Source organism: Nerophis ophidion, linkage group LG21 (assembly GCF_033978795.1).
Source record: "Nerophis ophidion isolate RoL-2023_Sa linkage group LG21, RoL_Noph_v1.0, whole genome shotgun sequence".
Taxonomy (NCBI): Eukaryota; Metazoa; Chordata; class Actinopteri; order Syngnathiformes; family Syngnathidae; genus Nerophis; species Nerophis ophidion.
The window spans coordinates 24048138-24074873 of record NC_084631.1 but is presented as its reverse complement, the minus strand read 5'-3'; the positions used below and the strand labels follow the sequence as shown (position 1 = coordinate 24074873).

Genomic DNA, 26736 nt, shown 5'->3' with positions numbered 1-26736 from the left:
GTGTGTTCAAATGTCAATGTGGTGTGTATTGTAGGATGTGTGTTCAAAAGTCAATGTGGTGTGTATTGTTGGATGTGTGTTCAAAAGTAAATGTGTTGTGTATTGTTGGATGTGTGTTCAAAAGTCAATGTGGTGTGTTCTGTTGGATGTGTTCTAAAGGTAAATGTGGTGTGTTTAGTTGGATGTGTGTTAAAAAGGTAAATGTGGTGTGTATTGTTGGAAGTGTGTTAAAAAGCTAAATGTGGTGTGTATTGTTGAATGTGTGTTAAAAAGGTAAATGTGGTGTGTATTGTTGAATGTGTGTTAAAAGGGTAAATGTGGTGTGTATTGTTGGATGTGTGTTCAAAAGTAAATGTGTTGTGTATTGTTGGATGTGTGTTCAAATGTCAATGTGGTGTGTATTGTAGGATGTGTGTTTAAATGTCAATGTGGTGTGTGTTGTTGGATGTGTTCTAAAGTCAATGTGGTGTGTATTGTTGGATGTGTGTTCAAAAGTCAATGTGGTGTGTGTTGTTGGATGTGTGTTCAAAAGTCAATGTGGTGTGTAATGTTGGATGTGTGTTCAAATGTCAATGTGGTGTGTATTGTAGGATGTGTGTTCAAAAGTCAATGTGGTGTGTATTGTTGGATGTGTGTTCAAAAGTAAATGTGTTGTGTATTGTTGGATGTGTGTTCAAAAGTCAATGTGGTGTGTTCTGTTGGATGTGTTCTAAAGGTAAATGTGGTGTGTTTAGTTGGATGTGTGTTAAAAAGGTAAATGTGGTGTGTATTGTTGGAAGTGTGTTAAAAAGCTAAATGTGGTGTGTATTGTTGAATGTGTGTTAAAAAGGTAAATGTGGTGTGTATTGTTGGAAGTGTGTTAAAAAGCTAAATGTGGTGTGTATTGTTGGATGTGTGTTCAAAAGTAAATGTGTTGTGTATTGTTGGATGTGTGTTCAAAAGTCAATGTGGTGTGTATTGTTGGATGTGTGTTCAAAAGTAAATGTGGTGTGTATTGTTGGATGTGTGTTCAGATGTCAATGTGGTGTGTTCTGTTGGATGTGTTCTAAAAGTAAATGTGGTGTGTTTAGTTGGATGTGTGTTAAAAAGGTAAATGTGGTGTGTATTGTTGAATGTGTGTTAAAAGGGTAAATGTGGTGTGTATTTGTTGGATGTGTGTTCAAAAGTCAATGTGGTGTGTATTGTTGGATGTGTGTTCAAATGTCAATGTGGTGTGTTCTGTTGGATGTGTTCTAAAGGTAAATGTGGTGTGTTTAGTTGGATGTGTGTTAAAAAGGTAAATGTGGTGTGTATTGTTGGAAGTGTGTTAAAAAGGTAAATGTGGTGTGTATTGTTGAATGTGTGTTAAAAAGGGTAAACGTGGTGTGTATTGTTGGATGTGTGTTCAAAAGTAAATTTGTTGTGTATTGTTGGATGTGTGTTCAAATGTCAATGTGGTGTGTTCTGTTGGATGTGTTCTAAAGTCAATGTGGTGTGTATTGTTGGATGTGTGTTCAAAAGTCAATGTGGTGTGTATTGTTGAATGTGTGTTAAAAGGGTAAATGTGGTGTGTATTGTTGGATTTGTGTTCAAATGTCAATGTGGTGTGTATTGTAGGATGTGTGTTCAAATGTAAATGTGTTGTGTATTGTTGGATGTTTCTTCAAAAGTAAATGTGTTGTCTATTGTTGGATGTTTGTTTAAAAGTCAATGTGGTGTGTATTGTTGGATGTGTGTTCAAAAGTCAATGTGGTGTGTATTGTTGGATGTTTGTTCAAAAGTCAATGTGGTGTGTATTGTTGGATGTGTGTTCAAAAGTAAATGTGGTGTGTATTGTTGGATGTGTGTTCAAATGTCAATGTGGTGTGTTCTGTTGGATGTGTTCTAAAGGTAAATGTGGTGTGTTTAGTTGGATGTGTGTTAAAAAGGTAAATGTGGTGTGTATTGTTGGAAGTGTGTTAAAAAGGTAAATGTGGTGTGTATTGTTGGAAGTGTGTTAAAAAGGTAAATGTGGTGTGTATTGTTGGAAGTGTGTTAAAAAGGTAAATGTGGTGTGTATTGTTGGAAGTGTGTTAAAAAGGTAAATGTGGTGTGTATTGTTGGACGTGTGTTAAAAAGCTAAATGTGGTGTGTATTGTTGAATGTGTGTTAAAAAGGTAAATGTGGTGTGTATTGTTGGATGTGTGTTCAAAAGTCAATGTGGTGTGTATTGTTGGATGTGTGTTCGAAAGTCAATGTGGTGTGTATTGTTGGATGTGTGTTCAAAAGTCAATGTGGTGTGTATTGTTGGATGTGTGTTCAAAAGTCAATGTGGTGTGTATTGTTGGATGTGTGTTCAAAAGTCAATGTGGTGTGTAATGTTGGAAGTGTGTTCAAAAGTCAATGTGGTGTGTATTGTTGGATGTGTGTTCAAAAGTCAATGTGGTGTGTAATGTTGGATGTGTGTTCAAAAGTCAATGTGGTGTGTATTGTTGGATGTGTGTTCAAAAGTCAATGTGGTGTGTATTGTTGGATGTGTGTTCAAAAGTCAATGTGGTGTGTATTGTTGGGTGTGTGTTCAAAAGTCAATGTGGTGTGTATTGTTGGATGTGTGTTCAAAAGTCAATGTGGTGTGTAATGTTGGATGTGTGTTCAAAAGTCAATGTGGTGTGTATTGTTGGATGTGTGTTCAAAAGTCAATGTGGTGTGTAATGTTGGATGTGTGTTCAAAAGTCAATGTGGTGTGTATTGTTGGATGTGTGTTCAAAAGTAAATGTGGTGTGTATTGTTGGAAGTGTGTTAAAAAGGTAAATGTGGTGTGTATTGTTGAATGTGTGTTAAAAACGGTAAATGTGGTGTGTATTGTTGGATGTGTGTTCAAAAGTAAATGTGTTGTGTATTGTTGGATGTGTGTTCAAATGTCAATGTGGTGTGTATTGTAGGATGTGTGTTCAAAAGTCAATGTGGTGTGTATTGTTGGACCTGTGTTAAAAAGTCAATGAGGTGTGTATTGTTGGATGTGTGTTCAAAAGTCAATGTGGTGTGTATTGTTGGATGTGTGTTCAAAAGTAAATGTGGTGTGTATTGTTGGATGTGTGTTCAAATGTCAATGTGGTGTGTTCTGTTGGATGTGTTCTAAAGGTAAATGTGGTGTGTTTAGTTGGATGTGTGTTAAAAAGGTAAATGTGGTGTGTATTGTTGGAAGTGTGTTAAAAAGCTAAATGTGGTGTGTATTGTTGAATGTGTGTTAAAAAGGGTAAATGTGGTGTGTATTGTTGGATGTGTGTTCAAAAGTCAATGTGGTGTGTATTGTTGGACGTGTGTTAAAAAGTCAATGAGGTGTGTATTGTTGGATGTGTGTTCAAAAGTCAATGTGGTGTGTATTGTTGGATGTGTGTTCAAAAGTAAATGTGGTGTGTATTGTTGGATGTGTGTTCAAATGTCAATGTGGTGTGTTCTGTTGGATGTGTTCTAAAGGTAAATGTGGTGTGTTTAGTTGGATGTGTGTTAAAAAGGTACATTTGGTGTGTATTGTTGGAAGTGTGTTAAAAAGCTAAATGTGGTGTGTATTGATGAATGTGTGTTAAAAAGGGTAAACGTGGTGTGTATTGTTGGATGTGTGTTCAAAAGTAAATTTGTTGTGTATTGTTGGATGTGTGTTCAAATGTCAATGTGGTGTGTTCTGTTGGATGTGCTCTAAAGTCAATGTGGTGTGTGTTCAAAAGTCAATGTGGTGTGTGTTGTTGGATGTGTGTTCAAAAGTCAATGTGGCGTGTATTGTTGGATGTGTGTTAAAAAGGTAAATGTGGTGTGTATTGTCGGATGGGTGTTAAAAGGTCAATGTAGTGTGCAGTGTCAGATGTGTGTTAAAAAGGTAAATGTAGTGTGTATTGTTAGATGTGTGTTCAAAAGTCTTATGTGGTGTGTATTGTTGGATGTGTGTTCAAAAGTAAATGTGGTGTATATTGTTGGACGTGTGTTAAAAAGGTAAATGTGGTGTGTATTGTTGGATGTGTGTTCAAAAGTCAATGTGGTGTGTATTGTTGGATGTGTGTTCAAATGTCAATGTGGTGTGTATTGTTGGATGTGTGTTCAAAAGTCAATGTGGTGTGTAATGTTGGATGTGTGTTCAAATGTCAATGTGGTGTGTATTGTTGGATGTGTGTTCAAAAGTCAATGTGGTGTGTTCTGTTGGATGTGTTCTAAAGGTAAATGTGGTGTGTTTAGTTGGATGTGTGTTAAAAAGGTAAATGTGGTGTGTATTGTTGGAAGTGTGTTAAAAAGCTAAATGTGGTGTGTATTGTTGAATGTGTGTTAAAAAGGGTAAATGTGGTGTGTATTGTTGGATGTGTGTTCAAAAGTCAATGTGGTGTGTATTGTTGGACGTGTGTTAAAAAGTCAATGAGGTGTGTATTGTTGGATGTGTGTTCAAAAGTCAATGTGGTGTGTATTGTTGGATGTGTGTTCAAAAGTAAATGTGGTGTGTATTGTTGGATGTGTGTTCAAATGTCAATGTGGTGTGTTCTGTTGGATGTGTTCTAAAGGTAAATGTGGTGTGTTTAGTTGGATGTGTGTTAAAAAGGTACATTTGGTGTGTATTGTTGGAAGTGTGTTAAAAAGCTAAATGTGGTGTGTATTGATGAATGTGTGTTAAAAAGGGTAAACGTGGTGTGTATTGTTGGATGTGTGTTCAAAAGTAAATTTGTTGTGTATTGTTGGATGTGTGTTCAAATGTCAATGTGGTGTGTTCTGTTGGATGTGCTCTAAAGTCAATGTGGTGTGTGTTCAAAAGTCAATGTGGTGTGTGTTGTTGGATGTGTGTTCAAAAGTCAATGTGGCGTGTATTGTTGGATGTGTGTTAAAAAGGTAAATGTGGTGTGTATTGTCGGATGGGTGTTAAAAGGTCAATGTAGTGTGCAGTGTCAGATGTGTGTTAAAAAGGTAAATGTAGTGTGTATTGTTAGATGTGTGTTCAAAAGTCTTATGTGGTGTGTATTGTTGGATGTGTGTTCAAAAGTAAATGTGGTGTATATTGTTGGACGTGTGTTAAAAAGGTAAATGTGGTGTGTATTGTTGGATGTGTGTTCAAAAGTCAATGTGGTGTGTATTGTTGGATGTGTGTTCAAATGTCAATGTGGTGTGTATTGTTGGATGTGTGTTCAAAAGTCAATGTGGTGTGTAATGTTGGATGTGTGTTCAAATGTCAATGTGGTGTGTATTGTTGGATGTGTGTTCAAAAGTCAATGTGGTGTGTTCTGTTGGATGTGTTCTAAAGGTAAATGTGGTGTGTTTAGTTGGATGTGTGTTAAAAAGGTAAATGTGTTGTGTATTGTTGGAAGTGTGTTAAAAAGCTAAATGTGGTGTGTATTGTTGAATGTGTGTTAAAAAGGTAAATGTGGTGTGTATTGTTGGATGTGTGTTCAAAAGTAAATGTTTTGTGTATTGTAGGATGTGTGTTCAAATGTCAATGTGTTGTGTTCTGTTGGATGTGTTGTAAAGGTAAATGTGGTGTGTTTAGTTGGATGTGTGTTAAAAAGGTAAATGTGGTGTGTATTGTTGAATGTGTGTTAAAAGGGTAAATGTGGTGTGTATTGTTGGATGTGTGTTCAAAAGTAAATGTGTTGTGTATTGTTGGATGTGTGTTCAAATGTCAATGTGGTGTGTTTTGTCGGATGTGTTCTAAAGGTAAATGTGGTGTGTTTAGTTGGATGTGTGTTAAAAAGGTAAATGTGGTGTGTATTGTTTAATGTGTGTTAAAAAGGTAAATGTGGTGTGTATTGTAGGATGTGTGTTCAAATGTCAATGTGGTGTGTTCTGTTGGATGTGTTGTAAAGGTAAATGTGGTGTGTTTAGTTGGATGTGTGTTAAAAAGGTAAATGTGGTGTGCATTGTTGAATGTGTGTTAAAAGGGTAAATGTGGTGTGTATTGTTGGATGTGTGTTCAAAAGTAAATGTGTTGTGTATTGTTGGATGTGTGTTCAAATGTCAATGTGATGTGTTTTGTTGGATGTGTTCTAAAGGTAAATGTGGTGTGTTTAGTTGGATGTGTGTTAAAAAGGTAAATGTGGTGTGTATTGTTTAATGTGTGTTAAAAAGGTAAATGTGGTGTGTATTGTTAGGTGTGGGTTCAAAAGCTGAGTCGTTACCTGCACACAAAGAAGTACATGGGAGAATGAAGGTTCTTGTTCTTCACAATGGCTGTGATGACCAGGATATTCTCCAACAGGGAAATGATTCCCAGAGTCAGAAAGAGCTGCAAGAAAGCAAAGTGGCACTAATTGATTCTCCATACGGAATATGCGATATATTTGTTCTTTGTTTGGAACTGGGACTGACAAGAACTTCAGGCTGAAGTCGTTTGGACTCGTATTGTGACGAAAGCAGAGTTTCTTCTTCCGTCCAATGTTTAAGGGGAACATTATCACAATTTCAGAAGGGTTAAAACCAATAAAAATCAGTGCCCAGTGGTTTATTTTATTTTTCTAAGTTTTTTTCAAAATTTTACCCGTCACGCAATATCCCGAAAAACTGCTTCAAAGTGCCTGATTTTCACCATCGCTATATCCACCCGTCCATTTTCCTGTGACGTCACTGCGTGATGCCAGTACAAACAAACATGGCGGCTAGCACAGAAAGGTATAGCGACACTAGCTCGGATTCAGACTCGGATTTCAGCGGCTTAAGCAATTCAACAGATTACGCATGTATTGAAACGGATGGTTGGAGTGTGGAGGCAGATAGCGAAAACGAAATTGAAGAAGAAACTGAAGCTATTGAGCCGTAACACGACATACAACGGCAACGAGGACGTATTTGGCGATCACCTTTTAGCCAACGATTGCATCTTTGGACAACTGGTGCAACTTGAGTCCGTCGATTGGTATGTGTTTGTTTGGCATTAAATGTGGGTGGAGGGAAAGGTTGGATAAAAATATAGCTACAAATGAAGCATAATGATGCAATATGTACATACAGCTAGCCTAAATAGCATGTTAGCATCAATTAGCTTGCAGTCATGCCGTGTGCAAATATGTCTGATTAGCACATAAGTCAATAACATCAACAAAACTCACCTTTGTGATTTCGTTGACTTTATCGTTGGAAATGCATCTGTGCATCTGCTTTGTGTGTCGCAGGATATCCACACATCTCTGTCGTAGCATCGCTATGGTCGGTAGCGATGCTACGACAGAACAGAACAAACGAGGGACTTTCGCCTCTTTTGACAACTGGTGCAACTTGAATCCGTCGATTGGTATGTGTTTGTTTGGCATTAAATGTGGGTGGAGGGAAAGGCTGGATGCAAATATAGCTGCAAATGAGGCATAATGATGCAATATGTACATACAGCTAGCCTAAATAGCATGTTAGCATCGATTAGCATGCCGTGACCATTGATATGTCTGATTAGCACACTCCACGTAAGTCAACTTGAATCCGTTCCTGTTCGTGTTGTTACACCCTCCGACAACACACCGACGCGGCATAATGTCTCCAAAGTACGGAAAACAGTCGAAAAAATTGAAAATAACAGAGCTAATTTGACTTTGGTGTGTGTAATGTGTTTGAGAAAATGGCGGATTGCTTCCTGTTGTGACGTCACGGGTGAAAGGTCATTGCTCCGACAGCGAGCAATTGAAAGGCGTTTAAATCGCCAAATTATCCCTTTTAGAGTTCGGAAATCAGTTAAAAAAAACATATGGTCTTTTTTCTGCAACATCAAGGTGTATATTGACGCTTACATAGGTCTGGCGATAATGTTCCCCTTTAACAGTGACAAGTCTGTGCTAAGAATAGGAAATGTGTCCTACCAGATTACAATCTGACAAATAAAAATGTTTAACCCTCTTAAATCCTGGGCTTGAGAAGCTTGCTAGAAAAAGATCACATGAATATAAGTCATATTTAATGTGCTTTGTCCATGTACTGTACGAGTTAAAGTGTGTGGGATGTGGGTATGAAAGTCAAGATTTTGATGCTTACTGTTGAAGTATCCATCCATCCATCCATTTTCTACCGCTTATTCCGCGGGGGGCGCTGGCGCCTATCTCAGCTACAATCGGGCGGAAGGCAGGGTACACCCTGGACAAGTCGCCACCTCATCGCAGGGCCAACACAGATAGACAGACAACATTCACACTCACATTCACACACTAGGGCCAATTTAGTGTTGCCAATCAACCTATCCCCAGGTGCATGTCTTTGGAGGTGGGAGGAAGCCGGAGTACCTGGAGGGAACCCACGCATTCACGGGGAGAACATGCAAACTCCACACAGAAAGATCCTGAGCCTGGATTTGAACCCAGGACTGCAGGAACTTCGTATTGTGAGGCAGACGCACTAACCCCTCTGCCACCGTGAAGTACTAAAAATGTACTACTGGATAGGAGTAATTACCGATGCTTGGTAAGAGAGACAATCTTAGATATTTACTAAGCACATTGTCCTGAGAATTGGTCCGTCGAAGGAATGTTGACGGACACGTTATTTGTTGCTGCAAAACAGTCCTTGGACCCAGAACAGAAATTCTACTTGTTGGTACCATCGAAGGAAACCAATCCTAGTTATGATTTTTGAAGTGCTGTATATACATGTAGGTATGAATACTGTATATCATATTTTGATGTGATAACCATTGCAGACTGGCAGTTTTTTGGTAGTTTTCGTCTCTGGAAAAACTCAGAATCATTCACTAATGATGAAGTTGCTGTTTCCACAAATTCTGAAGACAGACATTTTTTTTTAATGGCAGAAAGGTGCAAACATTAGGGACCTATCAAAATGTTGATTTTCAGGACATTTTAATGTAAAATATTGTCACTCCAGTTCCCTGGCAGTGCTACTGAACTGCAGTAGCATACATCATGCACATGTTGTATGAGGAAAACATTTAGGAACATTTGTCATTTTTATCACATCCATCCATCCATCCATTTTCTACCGCTTATTCCCTTTCGGGGTCGCGGGGGGCGCTGGCGCCTATCTCAGCTACAATCGGCTTCACGGTGGAAAAGGGGTTAGTGCGTCTGCCTCACAATACGAAGCTCCTGCAGTCCTGGGTTCAAATCCAGGCTCGGGATCTTTCTGTGTGGAGTTTGCATGTTCTCCCCGTGAATGCGTGGGTTCCCTCCGGGTACTCCAGCTTCCTCCCACTTCCAAAGACATGCACCTGGGGATAGGTTGATTGGCAACACTAAATTGACCCTAGTGTGTGAATGTGAGTGTGAATGTTGTTTGTCTATCTGTGTTGGCCCTGCGATGAGGTGGCGACTTGTCCAGGGTCTACCCTGCCTTCCGCCCGATTGTAGCTGAGATTTTTATCACAGTTATAGGAATTGTCCTTTGCCTACCCAAATTCTAACAAGAATCCAAAAAGTGAAATGTATGTGTGGAGAGACGGAGCCGACGAGCCGACAGCGGGCTAGGAAAAATGGCTGTCCTACCCAAGATGGAGGCCAGGAGGCGGAACATGCAGCAGAGAGGAGAGGCATGGAGCACTTGGAGCGATGCTGCAGCAAGCCTAGTCACGTGCGTAAGCGACACACTTGCTCGCAATCTCTGCATCTTCTACTGCAGAATAAAAGGGGCGAAGGAGGAGCTAACGGCGGAGAAGTAGTAGGAGACAACTAGACAGAAGATCAGACGAGCGAGAACCACAGAGAGCCAGACGGAAGACCAGACGAGCACAGGAAGACGGGCGACTGAAAAGGAGCCCGGCTGGAGCAGAGAAGGAGGCACTGAAAGAGCGACCGACTGACTGCGAGCGACTTTTATTTGAAAAATAAAGAGTCAAACCTGTGCAAAGCGATGTCGTCCGTTGATGATCCATGCAACCCACATGAGGGCGGCAGGGAGCCGTTCACAGTATGTATAACCTGAATATAACGTCACTACTTTGGCATTTTTAGGTGCTCTGTTTTTTTCATGCATATTTGTAGCCATATGATCGTGCCCAAACATTCACACCATGGATCATTAGTATAATCATCATCACTGTAATCTGCATCATATTCCTCCAGGTCTACAACTTCTTCCTTGACATCCGCAGGCTGATTGCTACAGCTTTGCAACTTGCAATGTCAGTGTACTTTGGGCTATTGGCAAGGCACGTGTGGGAGTTTGCATGACCGTACACCAGGGGTGGGCATTACGTCGATCGCGATCGACTGGTCGATCTCGGAGGGTGTGTCAGTCGATCCCAAGCCAGGCATTAAAAAATAGACATAAAAATGAGCAATCATCAATCATACCAAGACTTCACTTTCGTCAGTTGTTTGACATTCTCGGCACCCGAGGATCTTGTGAGATGACGCTGGCTGCTGCGAGCTCATATTTAAGAAAAAAATCACTAACAGGGCGGACGCAGAGAAACACATTTTATTTCTAGAGACTCCGTACCTACTGTCAAAACTCTAAAGACCGACTGCACAGTTCCTGTCTTCACCATAAAAGACCTGTTTCATCCTGCCTGTGTTAACAAAATAAGAGTCTCAGAAAGCTAGCGTGCACAAGCTAGCAAGCTACGGAGTTTGATGCCAATGTATTTCTCCCCCACCCTCAGCGACCGCTTTCTCACTTGCTTGCCCACCCGCACTCTCACTGACGTCACTCACCTGCTGCCAGACATTAAAGGGCCACACACATATGCTACTCTGATAACAAAGTGTTTAAAAACGAGTATGCAACTTGGACAAATGAGATGCCAAATCCAACCACTTTCATGCGGTATTGGACAGAAAGGAGGACTTTTTTTTCCCTCTATTTGAAAATGCGCACGTTATCAGCACCACTGTCTAATTCCAATCAATGCAAGTCATCAGAATCAGGTAATACACCAACTTATATTCTTGTCTTCATGAAAGAAAGGAATCTATGTGTGTTAAACATGCTTGTATTATCATTAAACACCATTAACTTGTTAACAAAAATGTCTCTTTCATAAATAAATAAATATAAATTATAAATAGGAATGAGGTAGATCTCCTCGACTTGGTCAATTGAAAAGTAGCTCACCTGCAGAAAAAGTGTGAGCGCGCCTGCCGTACACACTTGGAGGAAAGTAGTTGCAAAACTGCATCTGGCACTGGGGAACTCCGCATCTACTTAATGGCCAGCTTCCCGTCATCATCAGTGGTCCATTCACAACTCTTGGGACTTGGAACATAGGGATAGCATTGCAGACAGCACCTCTGAATTGCAGCCAGGTAGTTTGCATGGAGGACGTGCATGAAGAGGCAGTCTTCACATTTTGGGAGCTGACTGGACTCTCTCCGTTTGGCACAAAAGAGTGGATGTCGGAGTCCAGTGACATTCGTAATGTTGGAAGACGGCTCGTGGCAAGTGACCTCGTGCAGCTTCTGAAATAATTGGTGGATACTTCCCATGAAAGCTGAGCTGACGGAAAGCTTCTTGGTAGGTCTTATCCGGCTTCATTTGCTTCAAGGTGCCCATCTTTGCCCGGCCTGTAAAGCTTGTCCATATCTAGGAACCGTATACAGGTTGGCATACCACACTTTTGATCCACGGAGCATGGGATGTCCTAATAGACGGCAAGACAGCACAAAAATAAAGTACCACTGATAGTCTCACACACACACTAGGTGTGTTGAAATTACTCTCTGCATTTGACCCGTCCCCTTGTTCCACCCCGTGGGAAGTGAGGGGAGCAGTGAGCAGAAGCAGTGGGAACATTTTTAGGGGTGATTTAACCCCCAATTCCAACCCTTGATGCTGAGTGTCAAGCAGGGAGGCATCACTAGTCTTTGGCATCACTCGACCGGGGTTTGAACTCACGACCTACCAATATCAGGGCGGACACTCTAACCACAAGGCCACCTAGTAGGTTACACAAGGACATCTGCATCTTCAGCAGTGATCTGGGCTCTGCAGCACTTGAGTGTCTGCTTCCTCCGGTGTGGACTTCAGATCTGGCACTTCCTCCGAGTGGTCTGTGGTGAGCAGACTTTGATGCATGTTGCACAGAGCAACGTTTCCCTCATTTTTTCTCGCTGCTTTCTGGTTATTACCACTCCTCTACCAGGAACTTGGCTAGACTTGACCGCAGAGTCGTTTCCCTCACTGTTAAAAGTTGTGGTCCGGTACGATGCTCCTGAACTGGATTGCTATGCCTGCACCTCGGTTGCGTCTCTCTGCGCCTTTAGAGGACGTCTCTCAGTAAATTTTGAAGACAAAATCAATTTGCTTATGTAGGGTGTTATAACTCGGTTGGTAGAGCGACTGTGCCAGCAACTTGAGGGTTGCAGGTTCGATCCCCGCTTCCGCCATCCTAGTCAATGCCGTTGTGTCCTTGGGCAAGACACTTTACCCACCTGCTCCCAGTGCCACCCACACTGGTTTAATTGTAACTTAGATATTGGGTTTCACTATGTAAAGCGCTTTGAGACACTTTAGGAAAAAGCGCTATATAAATATAATTCAATTCAATTACACTGGGCTCCATCATTAAACGCCTTTGGCAGTATTGCTCCAGACAGCTGTGACAATGTCATGTCATTCCCTTGCATCTCCTCTGCCAGACTCATGCTGTCAGTGACAGTTACTGGTGGTGTTGCAGCAGTTTTAGCGGAAGAAACACCATTTTCCAGCTCTTTGGCAAGGGTTGCTTTGTTTGTCTTCCACAGAGACCCATTGCCATTAGCAATTGACCATGGCAGGGTTCCCAGGGGGTAGCCCAATACATCCTTCATTTTGCAGAGCTTGACTTCAAGCAATTAGTAAATCGATTACGTTCATCTTCTATCCATCAATCTTCTTCCGCCTATCCGAAGTCGGGTCGCGGGGGAAGCAGCCTAAGCAGAGAAGCCCAGACTTCACTCTTCCCAGTTACTTCGTCAAGCTCTTCTCGGGGACCACAGGGTGTTCCCACCCAGTGATCCCCGTGTTATGGGTCTTACCCATGGTCTCCTACTGGTCAGACGTGCTCTAATAACCTCCCCAGGGAAGCGTTCAGGGGCTCCTCTCGATGTGGAGGAGCAGCGGCTTTACTCCTCTCACTATCTCTAAATGACATCCACACCGTAACACAAAATAAACACAACAGAACAAATACCCAGAAGCCAGACTCTACAATATTCACCTGCCCCCCGCTACACCCTGCAAACCTCAACCTCCTCTTGCTCTCTCAGGGAGAGCATGTCCCAAATTCCAAGCTGCATGTTAAAAAGAATAATGCACTTTGTGACTTCAATAATAAATATGGCAGGGCCAAGTTGACATTTTAACTTGAGTTGATTTATTTTGGAATACCTCTTTACATTGTTTAACGCATCCAGCGGGGCATCACACCAAAATTGGGCATAAAAATGTGTTAATTCCACGACTGTATATATCGGTATCGTTAATATCGGAATCGATAATTAAAAGTTGGACAATATCGGAATATCGGATATCGGCAAAAAAGCCATTATCGGACATCTCTGGTTTTATCTGAAGTTTTTTCCGGATGTATTTTAGATGTAATAAGTTTGATCTAAAGTTTGTTCAAGATGTATTTTAAATATAATATTAAGTGTTATCTTAAGTTCTTTCAGGATGTATTTTAAATATAATTTCTAGTTTTATCCAAATTTATTTCAGGATGTATTTTAAATGTAATATTTTAGTTTATGTAAAGTTCTTTCAGGATGTATTTTAGATAGAATACCTAGTTTTATGTAAAGTTCTGTCAGGATGTATTTTACATACAGTGGGGCAAAAAAGTATTTAGTCAGCCACCGATTGTGCAAGTTCTCCCACTTAAAATAAAGACACAGGTCTGTAATTTTCATCATATGTACATTTCAACTGTGAGAGACAGAACTTGAAAAAAATCCAGAAATTCACATTGTAGGAATTTTAAACAATTTATTTGAAAATTATGGTGGAAAATAAGTATTTGGTCACCCATTCAAAGCTCTCGCTGATGGAAGGAGGTTTTGGCTCAAAATGTCACAATTTTTTGGCCCCAATCATTCTTTCGTTAACACGGATCAATCGTCCTGGCCCCTTTGCAGAAAAACAGCCCCAAAAACATGATGTTTCCACCCCCATGCTTCACAGTAAGTGTGGTGTTCTTGGGATCAACTCAGCATTCTTCCTCCAAACACGACGAGTTGAGTTTATACCTAAATGGATACATGGATGATACAGCAGAGGATAAGGAGAATGTCATGTGGTCAGATGAAACCAAAATAGAACTTTTTGGTATAAAATCAACTCGTCGTGTTTGGAGGAAGAAGAATACTGAGTTGCATTTCAAGAACACCATACCTACTGTGAAGCATGGGGATGGAAACATCATGCTTTGGGGCTTTTTTTCTGCTAAGGGGACAGGACGATTGATCCGTGTTAAGGAAAGAATGAATGGGGCCAAAAAATCGTTAGATTTTGAGCCAAAACCTCCTTCCATCAATAAGAAATTATGAATGGTTGACCAAATACTTGTTTTGCACCATAATTTACAAATAAATTCTATAAAATTCCTACAATGTGAATTCCTGCATTTTTTTTTTTTTGCCGTTCCGTCTCTCACAGTTGAAGTGTACCTATGATGAAAATTACAGACCTTTGTCATCATTTTAAGTGGGAGAACTTGCACAATCGGTGGCTGACTAAATACTTTTTTGCCCCACTGTATCATATTTTGTTTTATCCAAAGTTCTTAAAGGATGTATTTTACATATATATAGTTTTACCTAAGTTTTTTACAGGAAGTATTTTAAATATAATATTTAATTTGATATAAAGTGATTTCAGGATGTACTTTAGAGGTATATGTGCCAACGAGACCACCCATTGGAGTCTCTTCACTCATTGTACTGATGTAGGCATTGATCTGATCCCTGACTGCAGAGTGGTTCAAATGAAAGAGCATGTACGCTCAAAATAAATTGCACAGATAATCTAAGTGTGTACATGACTAATACGATCATTTTCTGCTATTATCCACATGACTAAACTCGTTAATGTTCACAGCCCTCATGTATACCAATATGGCCGCCTCACTAGGGCTTACCTCCACGGCAATGTGGACTTGCTCACAGTCAGGTTTGATGCTGCCGGTCTTGTCTGGCAGCAGCGGAGAAGGCAGGCTGGAGTTGGGGACGTAGGTCAGAGTGCCGTTGCCCAGGAACACCTCCTCCTGGTAGGAGTACCCGGCGGTCCCGTTTATCCCGGTTGGTGTTCTGGTCCACATCACTGCTGCTTACGATGTCAGCACATTCTATTGCAGGCTGGCAGAAAGAGTTCAAGTCAAACTGAGATCGCACTTCTGAAGAAGAGAAGAAGGTTTGTGTCGAAGTTGAGTGAATGCTGAAGACCTCTGAAAGGTTGTGTGGAAAATGTGCAATTAGGTGAAATGGGCTGTGGAGAATTATCAGAACATCCTGGATTAGTTTAATGCTGGAATGGTTGCAAATGTATCATTGTGAAGAATTTAAAAGTTAATAAGACATAATTGGCAGTAATGTGTATGTGTGACTGTGGCGTCATCCTCAAGACCAGCTGAAGTCCTCGTGCTTGGATCTTGCTCGTATTTCCCTCTCAACATATTGTTACAGAAAAAATGTATACATACATATATATATATATATATCTATATATATATATATATATATATATATATATATATATATATATATACATACTGTATATATCCATCCATCCATCCATTTCCTACCGCTTATTCCTTTTTTGGGGTCGCGGGGGGCGCTGGCGCCTATCTCAGCTACAATCAGGCGGAAGGCGGGGTATACCCTGGACAAGTCGCCACCTCATGGCATACTGTATATATACATAAATCTATTAATATGAGTTTACACCAAAAAAATCATCTATCTATTTATTATAATTATTATTGTGTGATTATTATTATTATTATTGTTATTATTATTATTATATTATTGTTATTATTATTATTGTTATTATTATTATATTATTGTTATTATTATTAGCAATAATAATATTATTATAATTATTTTTATTTTTAATATATGTCTGAATGTCTTGACACACCGGTTTAGCTCGGTTGGTAGAGCAGCCGTGCCAGCAACTTGAGGGATGCAGGTTCGATTCTCGCTTCAGTCAATGCCGTTGTGTCCTTGGGCAAGACACTTTACCCACCTGCTCCCAGTGCCACCCACACTGTTTTAAATGTAACTTATATATTGGGTTTCACTATGTAAAGCGTTTTGAGTCACTAGAGAAAAGCGCTATATAAATATAATTCACTTCACTTCACATATAAGACTCTACACCAAAAATTCATGTATTTATTATTATTATTTGTTTTTATTATTATTATTGTTATTATTATTATTTATTATTATTTTATGTGTGAATGTCCAGGCATTCACACAAAAAATAATAATAAAAAATAAAAAATTTCTACAGCAAAATCTTAGCGTGCGCCACAGTCAACTGTTTTCATCCAATGGGTGTCGTTCAAATATCAAAACCATTTGGCTCGATCGGGAATCGTGAGCTCCCGAAAACAAAAACAACAACAAATAAATATAAAAAATCTTAGATTATCCATAATTCCTAGTTTTACAGGTCATCTTTTCCATTGAAAATAAATGGGCCAATTTTCGAACTTGAAGGACTTCCACATTTCTCAGCCGATTTGAACCGTTTCACCATGCACACACTCCACTCACTTCGGACAACTAAAATACTGTTTTCTAGGTTTAAAAAAAACTCCAGGAATTCCCAGAATTCCCGGTTTTCCAAAGCCCTATTTTCACCTATTCCTAAAAATTGTTTTTACAGTGCACCCATTTCAACCGTTTTTGAAAATTTCACCGTCAAAACATTTTTTTTCCGGTGAAAATTCGCAGTTTTCCCCAAATTCCAGGAATTCTGAAATACCAAATAAAAATGAAAAAAGTTACTGCATCAGCATTTTTCAACTGTTTCGAAAAAATCCAACACTAACCCATTCATATCATTCAGGACAATTGTTGTATTACCTACATTTTCAAAAATTATCGTTTTTCCGGAAACCCCCAAATTTCTAAGATATTCCCATTCAAATGACTTTTAGTTCTACAATGCCCCCAATTCTCTAAAATGCGCGCAATTTTTTATCCGACTCCTACCTTTCAACCATACACCCACACTACTCTTCACATATATCGAACGCATAACATGTTTTCCCTTTCCTAAAACTCCCGGTTTTCCCGGAATATCCGGTAATTTTCTCCCCGTTGACAATGAATGGGTAGTAAACAAACCTTTCCATATCACGCATTTCTCATCCGATTCGAACTGTTCCAACATCCACACACTCTACTCACCCTGGGCATTCAAGCCAGCATGCTTCCAGTTTCCGAAATTCCCTGATTACTCGGAATAACCAAGAATTTCCCCCCGTTGAAAATAAACGGGCAATATTCAAACCATTCCATATCCCACATTTCTCAAACAATTCGAACCGTCCCACCGTCCACACACTCAACTCACCTTGGACAATCAAACTACAATTTTCCGAGTTTAAAAAAAAAATCCAGGAATTCCCAGAATTTCCGTTTTTCCAAAGCCCTATTTTCACCTCATCCTGGAAAGTTTTCACAGTCCACAACCGTTCTACCTTCAAAACATTCCTCTCTGTTGAGACAACAAAAACAATTTTTTTTGTACAAATTCTCAACACTAACCCATCCATCCATCCATTTCCTACCGCTAATTCCCTTTGGGGCCGCGGCGGGCGCTGGTGCCTATCTCAGCTACAATCGGGCGGAAGGCGTCGTACACCCTGGACAAGTCGCCACCTCTTTGCAGGGCCAAAACCAATCCATTCATATCATCTAAAACAGGGGTGTCAAACTCAAATACAGAGTGGGCCAAAATTTTAAACGGAAAAAAGCCGCGGGCCAAGGTTGAACAAATTAACCTTTTAATAGGGACCCAAACAAGTTTTGCATTAAATTTTGAACAAGCAAGGCTTATATAACTTTAGTGACATGCAAAATCCAGTGTCAAATAATAATAATAAAAATAATATCAATGGCATATCAAATAAAATTTAAATAAAAGTTTTATGTCTATTTTTCTATTTGCAATCTTCTGAGGTAAATATCAATTTTTTTCCACAGGCTAATAATACATTTGAAAATAAAATAACAATAATGAATGAACCAAACATTCAAGCCTTGAAGTAGCAAGAGAAAATGCATGAATAAAACATAAATTATTAGTCAGTTTGCTGGAAGTTTCCTGGAAGAGTTAGTGCTGCAAGGGTTTTTGGGTATTTGTTCTGTTGTGTTACGGTGCGGATGTTCACCAGTGTTTGTAATTCTTGTTTGGTGTGGGTTCACAGTGTGGCGCATATTTGTAACAGTGCTAAAGTTGTTTATACGGCCACCCTCAGTGTGACCTGTATGGCTGTTGACCAAGTATGCCTTGCGTTCACCTGTGCGTGTGTGTGTGTGTGTGTGTGTGTGTGTGTGTGTGTGTGTGTGTGTGTGTGTGTGTAAAAGCCACAAATATTATGTGACACGCTGTTAATATGGAGAAAAAGCGGACGTGACGACAGGTTGTAGAAAACGCTAAAGGCAGTGCCTTAAATGCACGCCCACAATATAGTTGTCCAGGTGAAAATCGGTAGAAATTCGGGAGAATGGTTGCCCCAGGAGATTTTCAGGAGGGGCACTGAACTTCAGGAGTCTATCGGGAAAATTAGGAGGATTGGCAAGTATGAGTATTAGCGGTGAATGCGGTGCTACAGCGGCACTGACGCTGTATAACACCGGCGGGCCAGCTCTAATGCTAAATTGATATTGCCTCAAGGCCCAAATTAAATTACACGGCGGGCCATATTTGGCCCTTGGGCCAGAGTGTGACACCCATGATCTGAAACAATTGAGCTTCCATCCATCCATCCATTTTCAACCGCTTATTCCCTTTTGGGGTTGCGGGGGGCGCTGGCGCATATCTCAGCTACAATCGGGCGGAAGGCGGTATACACCCTGGACAAGTCGCCACCTCATCGCAAGGCCAACACAGATAGACAGACAACATTCACACTCACATTCACACACTAGGGCCAATTTAGTGTTGCCAATCAACCTATCCCCAGGTGCATGTCTTTGGAAGTGGGAGGAAGCCGGAGTACCCGGAGGGAACCCACGCATTCACGGGGAGAACATGCAAACTCCACACAAAAAGATCCCGAGCCTCGGATTGAACCCAGGACTGCAGGACCTTTGTATTGTGAGGCAGACGCACTAACCCCTCTGCCACCGTGAAGCCCAATTGAGCTTCCTGAAACTCTCAAATTTCCAGGAAATTCACATTCAAATGAATGGATGTATTCACAGTTCTACAATGGTCTAAATCAGGGGTAGGGAACCTACGGCTTTAGAGCCAGATGTGGCTCTTTTGTTGACTGCATCTGGCTCTTGGATGAACCTGAGCTGACACTACTTAACACAATAAGTAATGAATAATTCCACTTGTAATCACAGTGTTAAAAATAACGTTAAAAATATAAAAATGCTCATGCATTTGAATCCATCCATCCTTTTTTCTACCGCACCTGTTCAAGAAGTTGCCTTAAGGGTAAAAAATAATTGATTTATTATTGGTTAGTCTAGGGCTAGCCCTCTTGGGGGTTCTTCAACAAGGCCCAGGTGGGCCATTTACACACCTGTCGCTGATTTCGAGAACACCCCGCTTTGCTGCATACCCGCAAGCCACGCCCCCTCCTAAGTTAGCTTCAGAATAACAACGTTATTACAAAGAATAAGAAACCTATTAGAGTCTAGAAATGTTGGTCTTAATTAAAAATGCACATTTTTCGTTGTGTTCGGTGTTAAAAATATGTTATATGGCTCTTATGTAAATACATTTTAAAATATTCGGCTTATTGGCTCTCTCAGCCAAAAAGGTTCCCGACCCCTGGTCTAAATTCTCAAAATGTCATGCCATATTTTAAACCGATTCCGACCTTTCAACCATCCACACACACACACACCACTGTTCGGATTTCTCAAAGGCATTCTGTTTTTTCCAAGAATTTCAAGGAAATTTGTACACTACCCATTTATTTTGAAAATAAATGGGTAGTATACAAACCTCTCCATATCCCACATTTCTCAGCCGATTCGAGCCGTTCCATCATCCACATGCTCCACTCGCCATGGACATTCAAGTATTTCAGTTCTGCCCGCGTGTATCGGTGGTTCAGCGGCTTGCGCACACAATTATTGTTGGAATTGCGAGTTCTAGTTCTGATTATATTCGTCATCAACAAATTAAAAGCAAAATCCTTCAATGATTTTTAACGTTCTCCAGGAAATGTGTCGATTGTTCAACAAAATGTTACATTTGTCCAGTCAAACAGAGAAAAAGTGTGTCTTCACATCGTTTTGTTTTTTTAGTTGGAAACATATTTTGTTTGTTATTATTATTTGTGCCTTCCCGTAGTGGTTGAGTAGTAACAGCGGGGACTTTGTAGTACTCGTGACAGGGACTTTATGTCATTTGGACACGCTAAAACAGGATGAGTTTTGTCAGAAGGATGATAGAAGAAGAAAAGATTTGTTCACATTCTATCCTCAGCTGAGGCCACCTTTGAAAATCTTCCCTGAGGGCAACAACACTCCACTCATGACTGGTCGAGGAGATCACACAAAAATATCAATTGTGCATTTTTCTTTTTATCGGCCCAAAAAACAACACAAAAGACCTCCGCTGTCGCGATCCGTTACTCGGTTCTTCACATATTGTTTATTGTTCCATTGTCTCATTCTCCATCTGACCAGCTTACTTCCTGTTTAGTCAGTCACCTTGGTTACACATTGATTTCACGTGCTCCTCGTTTTCTACGATTACTCCCTATATAAGCCTTCCTCTTTTCTTTGTTCAGTCTGGGTTCATAATTTGTCTTTGAGCAACAGTATCCACTGACTTCACGTACGTATATTCTCGCTAGCTTTTCACGACAAGCCTTTGTTTTATTCAAGCTCTCACGCTGATGAATTGTTTTTCCTTTTTGTGTGCCTTCGTGCCAGTCTTAGTTGGTCTGTTTTTTTATTCCTAGCTTTTATGCTACGCCCTTGGTTTATTTTGGATGTTAGCTCCAGTATTTTTGTTCATAGCCTGCTTTTGTTAAGTTTAATAAATCATTTAAACTGACCATTGCTGTGTTCTTGTCGATGCATCCACTCAGTCATTACATCTGCCATATTTTGTTTGAGAAGTTTCCCCAAACATTGTTCTAATAATAGCACTCGAGTGTCAGTGAAGAAACGCTAAAAAGGATTTAAATCTTTGAGTGAAGGTTTCTCCCTTTTGTTATTCTGCAGCAAAATTCTCCAATTTATGTTTAATTTAGCCTGTTTTCATGTCTCAAATACTTGAACACACTACTGTGCCTCGGCACTACTCTATATTTAATTTTTTCCTTATAGCTTGCCATAGTTCGAGTAACTGATTGTTTGACCAAAGGAACCAATCACAGACCAAATACAAAAATTATTGTACCTACATCTAACCAACCTTGCATTGTAAACCAATGAAAAGCAACGTAAGGCGGGTCTTTGCGTCTTTAATTTTCACACACTTTAGCGCAGTGCTGTCAACTTAGCGACTTTCCCACTAAATCTATAGTCTTTCCAACTCCTCTTAGCGACTTTCTTTTTCAAAAGCTAATAGTGACAAGTCTAGCGACTTTTTTGGGATGTTTGGATACATGAAAGTGCGTAACACTAACGTCCTAATGAGCCTTTCCTCACAGGTCCTCTGTCGACTGAATTTCTGCTCTTAGACTACTTGTACTGAAAACACATTTCCTTGGACAAACCCCCAGAATGTACTTGTTCTGTTTTTAAACAAAGAAAACAATCAAACTTATATTTTTAAGTTATTGTGCCGTGATTTTACCAGTCCGGCCCACTTGGTAGCAGATTTTTCTCTGTGTGGCCCCTGGTCTAAAATTAGTTTGACACCCCTGCTTTAAATAGACCCCCTTTTTAGACCAGTTGATCTGCCGTTTCTTTTCTTTTTCTCCTCTGTCCCACTCTCCCTTGTGGAGGGGGTCCGGTCCGATGGCCATGAATGAAGTACTGGCTGTCCAGAGTTGGGACCCAGGATGGACCGCTCGCCTGTGTATCGGCTGGGGACATCTCTGTGCTGCTGATCCGCCTCAGCTTAGGAAGGTTTCCTGTTGGCTCCACTGTGGACGGGACTCTCGCTGCTGTGTTGGATCCGCTTTGGACTGGACTCTCGCGGCTGTGTTGGATCCACTACGGATTGAACTTTCACTGTATCATGTTAGACCCGCTCGACATCCATTGCTTTCGGTCACCTGGAGGGTTGCCCACATATGCGGTCCTCTCCAAGGTTTCTCAGTCATCATTGTCACCGACGTCCCACTGGGTGTGAGTTTTCCTTGCCCTTATGTTGGCCCTACCAAGGATGTCGTAGTGGTTTGTGTTGTGGTTTGTGCAGCCCTTTGAGGCACTAGTGATTTAGGGCTATATAAATAATCATTGATTGATTGATTGATTGATTGATTGATTGAACAAACAACAAATATCCATCCATCCATTTTCTACCGCTTTCTCCCTTACGGGGTCGCGGGGGGCGCTGGCGCCTATCTCAGCTACAATCGGGCAGAAGGCGGGGTACACCCTGGACAAGTAGCCACCTCATCACAGGGCCAACACAGATAGACAGACAACATTCACACTCACATTCACACACTAGGGCCAATTTAGTGTTGCCAATCAACCTATCCCCAGGTGCATGTCTTTGGAGGTGGGAGGAAGCCGGAGTACCCGGAGGGAACCCACGCATTCACGGGGAGAACATGCAAACTCCACACAGAAAGATTCCCGAGCCCGGATTTGAACCCAGGACTGCAGGACCTTCGTATTGTGAGGCAGACGCACTAACCCCTCTGCCACCGTGAAGCCCAAACAACAAATACAAAAAATAAAAATTTAACCCGTAAAATGTATACAGGGTCTAATTAGCATTTTGTTAGCATTAGCAATAACATTTGTAAATTAGTAGCATTTGGTAACACTTCCTCTTTTGTAGTTTGAAAGACTATAGAAATAACAGTTGAATTGTAAAATATGACAGCATAAATAAGCATTAATTGATTAGAATTGAACTTTAACGGTAAGAAAATTAGCTTTTAGAAATGAGCAAGCTTACCTGACCATTTTGGAGAATATCCTGGGATAGTCACATGACCGTCACATGACCGTCACATAACCGTCAGATGACAACCAGTTCTAAATGTCACTTCAGAACTTGATGTGTTCCTAGTCAAGCACAAACGTGTACGGAACACACCTGAACATTACCATGGGTTAAGTTAGGTGTTTGTAACAAGCATTTAATTCAATTTCTACAATTACTGAGACTTTGTTTAGCGTTATTACTGAAAACGTGTGATAAAAATGTTGTATTGTCTGAATAGGCGTGCATTATAGTAATAATTACAGTCCAAAATATTACATTTGTTTGTAACATATGTAATATATTGAGATTTTCAATGACATGATTATTTTCTCCTATTTTTTTCATGACTATAACAACTGCCGTTACAAAAGAACAGGTCATGTGCCATCATCTGAATGCTGATCACGTGACGGACACGAGTACGCCTGTATGGTAGCAGCTAAATAAGGAGCATAACAGAAGTGTATCAATGGATTCCAATAAGTTGCTTTTTTTAAAGATCAGATCCGGTTTATTTTTAAGTGACTGCAAGGAAGCGAGTTTTAGCGTAAAATAAACTAACTGCTTTGCTTTCCACAAGGATACAACCCAGGACGTAATATGAATCTATATACATACATATGTACATACATACAGTACTCATCAAGTCAAAGACCCCATGACATGGATGACATGGTCAGTTAGATAGTGGCGAGCACAAGAAGGCTCCGTCATGGCTCTTCTCTGCTCACAAAAGACCTAAATCAAATTTGTTCCGAGTCCTATTCTGCAAAAATGTGACAATGGCCAAATAAAATCAACCCTTCGAGTGTGTGAGCATGTTTTCTGGAAGTTTCCACAAAAACATCACTTCAGCAGCAGCTGCAACCGCCTTTGTAGTCCGACGTTGTAATCAATAAGCTCCTTCTTTTTCCTCATCCTCTGGTTGTAGGGCAGAATGGCTCGTACATGCACACGCATCCTCCGTTGTAGTCCGACGTTGTAGTAAATCATCTCCATGTTTTTCTCTATCCTCTTGTTGTGAGGCAGACTGGCTCGTATGTGCACATGCATCCTCCGCTGTTGCTATTTCTAATACAAAGTAGCGTATAGTTCTAATTTATATCCGTCAGTAGCCTCGCTATGGAGGATAAAAACTACAACATGGCTGACAAGTGTTTTGAGTACTTCAAGCAGACGAGAAGAGCTTTCAGCAACACAGGAAATGTTTATCGCTCACTCAGCACATGAACATTTCTACCATCTTGTAACTTCTCTAACGCTATTCTTCGCATTATTCTGCTCTCCCGCTAAGCCTTCTGGGTAATGTAGTTACAAACCCTGTTTCCATATGAGTTGGGAAATTGTGTTAGATGTAAATATAAACCGAATACAATGATTTGCAAATCCTTTTCAACCCGTATTCAATTGAACGCACTACAAAAACAAGATATTTGATTTTCAAACTCAAAAACTTTATTTTATTTTTTGCAAATAATAATGAACTTAGAATTTCATGGCTGCAACATGTGCCAAAGTAGTTGGGAAAGGGCATGTTCACCCCTGTGTTACATCACTGTGACAGTTGCTTTCCGTCGTCGTGCGGGTTACCCGGACTATTTAGGAAGGACATTGCTGAGCAGGTTTGACTCTTGTTTATTTTTTCAAATGACACAAGCTTTGTCTTCGGGTTGGGTCGCTTTTCAGCTCCTCCTCTCCTGCTCGCTACTCGCTCGCTTTCAGTCGGCCATGTCATCGCTGTCTTCGTCTGCGGCTCGCTCTCTGTTGCTCTTCGTTCGTTGTTGCAGGCTCTCCAATTACTTCTGCCACCTGTTTTCTCTTCATTTTCTTCTTGCATTTCATCTTTGTCTGTTTCCTTGTCTTTTCCTTCTTTGTCCTTTTCTTCGTCCTCTTTGACTTTTTCTTTGTCTTCTTCATCATCAACTGATTCATCATCTTCTTCCTCTTCTTCTTCTTCTTCTTCCTCTTCTTCTTCTTTTTCTCCAACATCAACTGATTCCTCATCTTCTTCTTTTTCTTCTTCATCATCAACTGATTCATCTTCTTCTTCTTTATCATCAACTAATTCATCTTCTTCTTCTTCATCATCAACTGATTCATCTTCTTCTTCCTCCTCATCAACTGATTTATCTTCTTCTTCATCAGCATCAACTGATTCATCTTCTTCTTCTTCATCATCAACTGATTCATCTTCTTCTTCTTTTCCTTCCACTATCACCACCTCTTTCACCGAGGCGAGCTCATCCTCTCTTTAGCCGACAACTCATCCTGCTGGCCTGCAGACGCCACTGCAGCCCCACCAGCACAGCCCTCCAGGTGCGACGCTTCAGCCCAGACCTCATTGCTGTCCTCTTCTTTGAGGGGGCACTCGCCGCCTCCCCCCACCTGGTCTGCCAGTACCTGCAGGAGCCGCACTTGTTGGCGGGACTCCTCGAGCCGCTGCGGGCTGCTAGCTGCCAGCTCGGTGAACGCGCCAAACAGTGCCCAGAAAATATCGTCCTCCCTCGCCTCCGATAGTCCTTCCGCGTCGGGCGCCAAATGTGACAGTTGCTTGCCGTCGTCGTGCGGGTTCCACGGACCATTCAGGAAGGACATTGTTGAGCAGGTTTGACTCTTATTTATTTTTTCAAATAACACAAGCATTGTCTTCGGGTCGGGACGCTTTTCCGCTACTCCTCTCCTGCTCCCTCCTCGGTCGCTTTCAGTCGGCCGCGTCGTCGCTGTCTTCGTCTGTGGCTCGCTTTCTGTTGCTCTTCGTTCGTCGTTGCTGGCTCTCCAACTAATTCTGCCATGATACCTCCTCCTTCTCCACTTTTATACAGCCAGAGGAGATAAGATGATTGTGTGCCGGTGTGCAAGCCACGCACCTGATCTCGCTCATAGCATCACTCCCGGCACGCCCCGGCTCTCCGCTCAGCCGCATTCTCCACCTCCTTGCCGCCATCTTGGGCAGGGCACGTCGGACCGTCGACTCCGCCTCTGTACAATCACTTTTTCTTTTAACAACACTCAATAAACGTTTGGGAACCGAGGAAACTAATTGTTGAAGTTTTGAAAGTGGAACTCTTTCTCATTCTTGATTTATGTAGAGTTTTAGTCGTTCAACAGTCCGGGGTCTCCGCTGTCGTATTTTACGCTTCATAATGCGCCACAAATTTTCAATGGGAGACAGGTCTTGACTGCAGGTGGGCCAGGAAAATACCCGCACTCTTTTACTACGAAACCACGCTGTCGTAACACGTGGCTTGGCATTGTCTTGCTGAAACAAGCAGGGGCGTCCATGATAACGTTGCTTGGATGACAACATATGTTGCTCCAAAACCTGTATGGATCATTCAGCATTAATGGTGCCTTCACAGATGTGTAAGTTACCCATGCCTTGGGCACTAACACACCCCCATACCATCACAGATGCTGGCTTTTGAAGTTTGCGCATATAACAATCAGGATGGTTATTTTCCTCTTTGTTCCGGAGGACACCACGTCCACAGTTTCCAAATATAATTTGAAATGTGGACTCGTCAGACCACAAAACACTTTTCCGCTTTGCATCAGTCCATCTCACGGCGTTCTTTGGTGTTGTTG

General features: G+C 41.1%; 1 protein-coding gene across 1 annotated transcript in view; it reads right to left on the bottom strand.

Moving 5' to 3' along the window:
* Positions 1 to 26736, bottom strand: part of LOC133539928 (melanocortin receptor 5-like) — a 57501-nt gene that overhangs the window by 26234 nt on the left and 4531 nt on the right. The window contains exons 2-3 of the mRNA XM_061882287.1: positions 14972 to 15188; positions 6105 to 6211 (exon numbers count right to left, since the gene is read on the bottom strand). Coding sequence (XP_061738271.1) covers positions 6105 to 6211; positions 14972 to 15151 — 287 coding nt within the window. The 5' untranslated portion in view covers positions 15152 to 15188. The remainder of the gene's footprint in view (positions 1 to 6104; positions 6212 to 14971; positions 15189 to 26736) is intronic.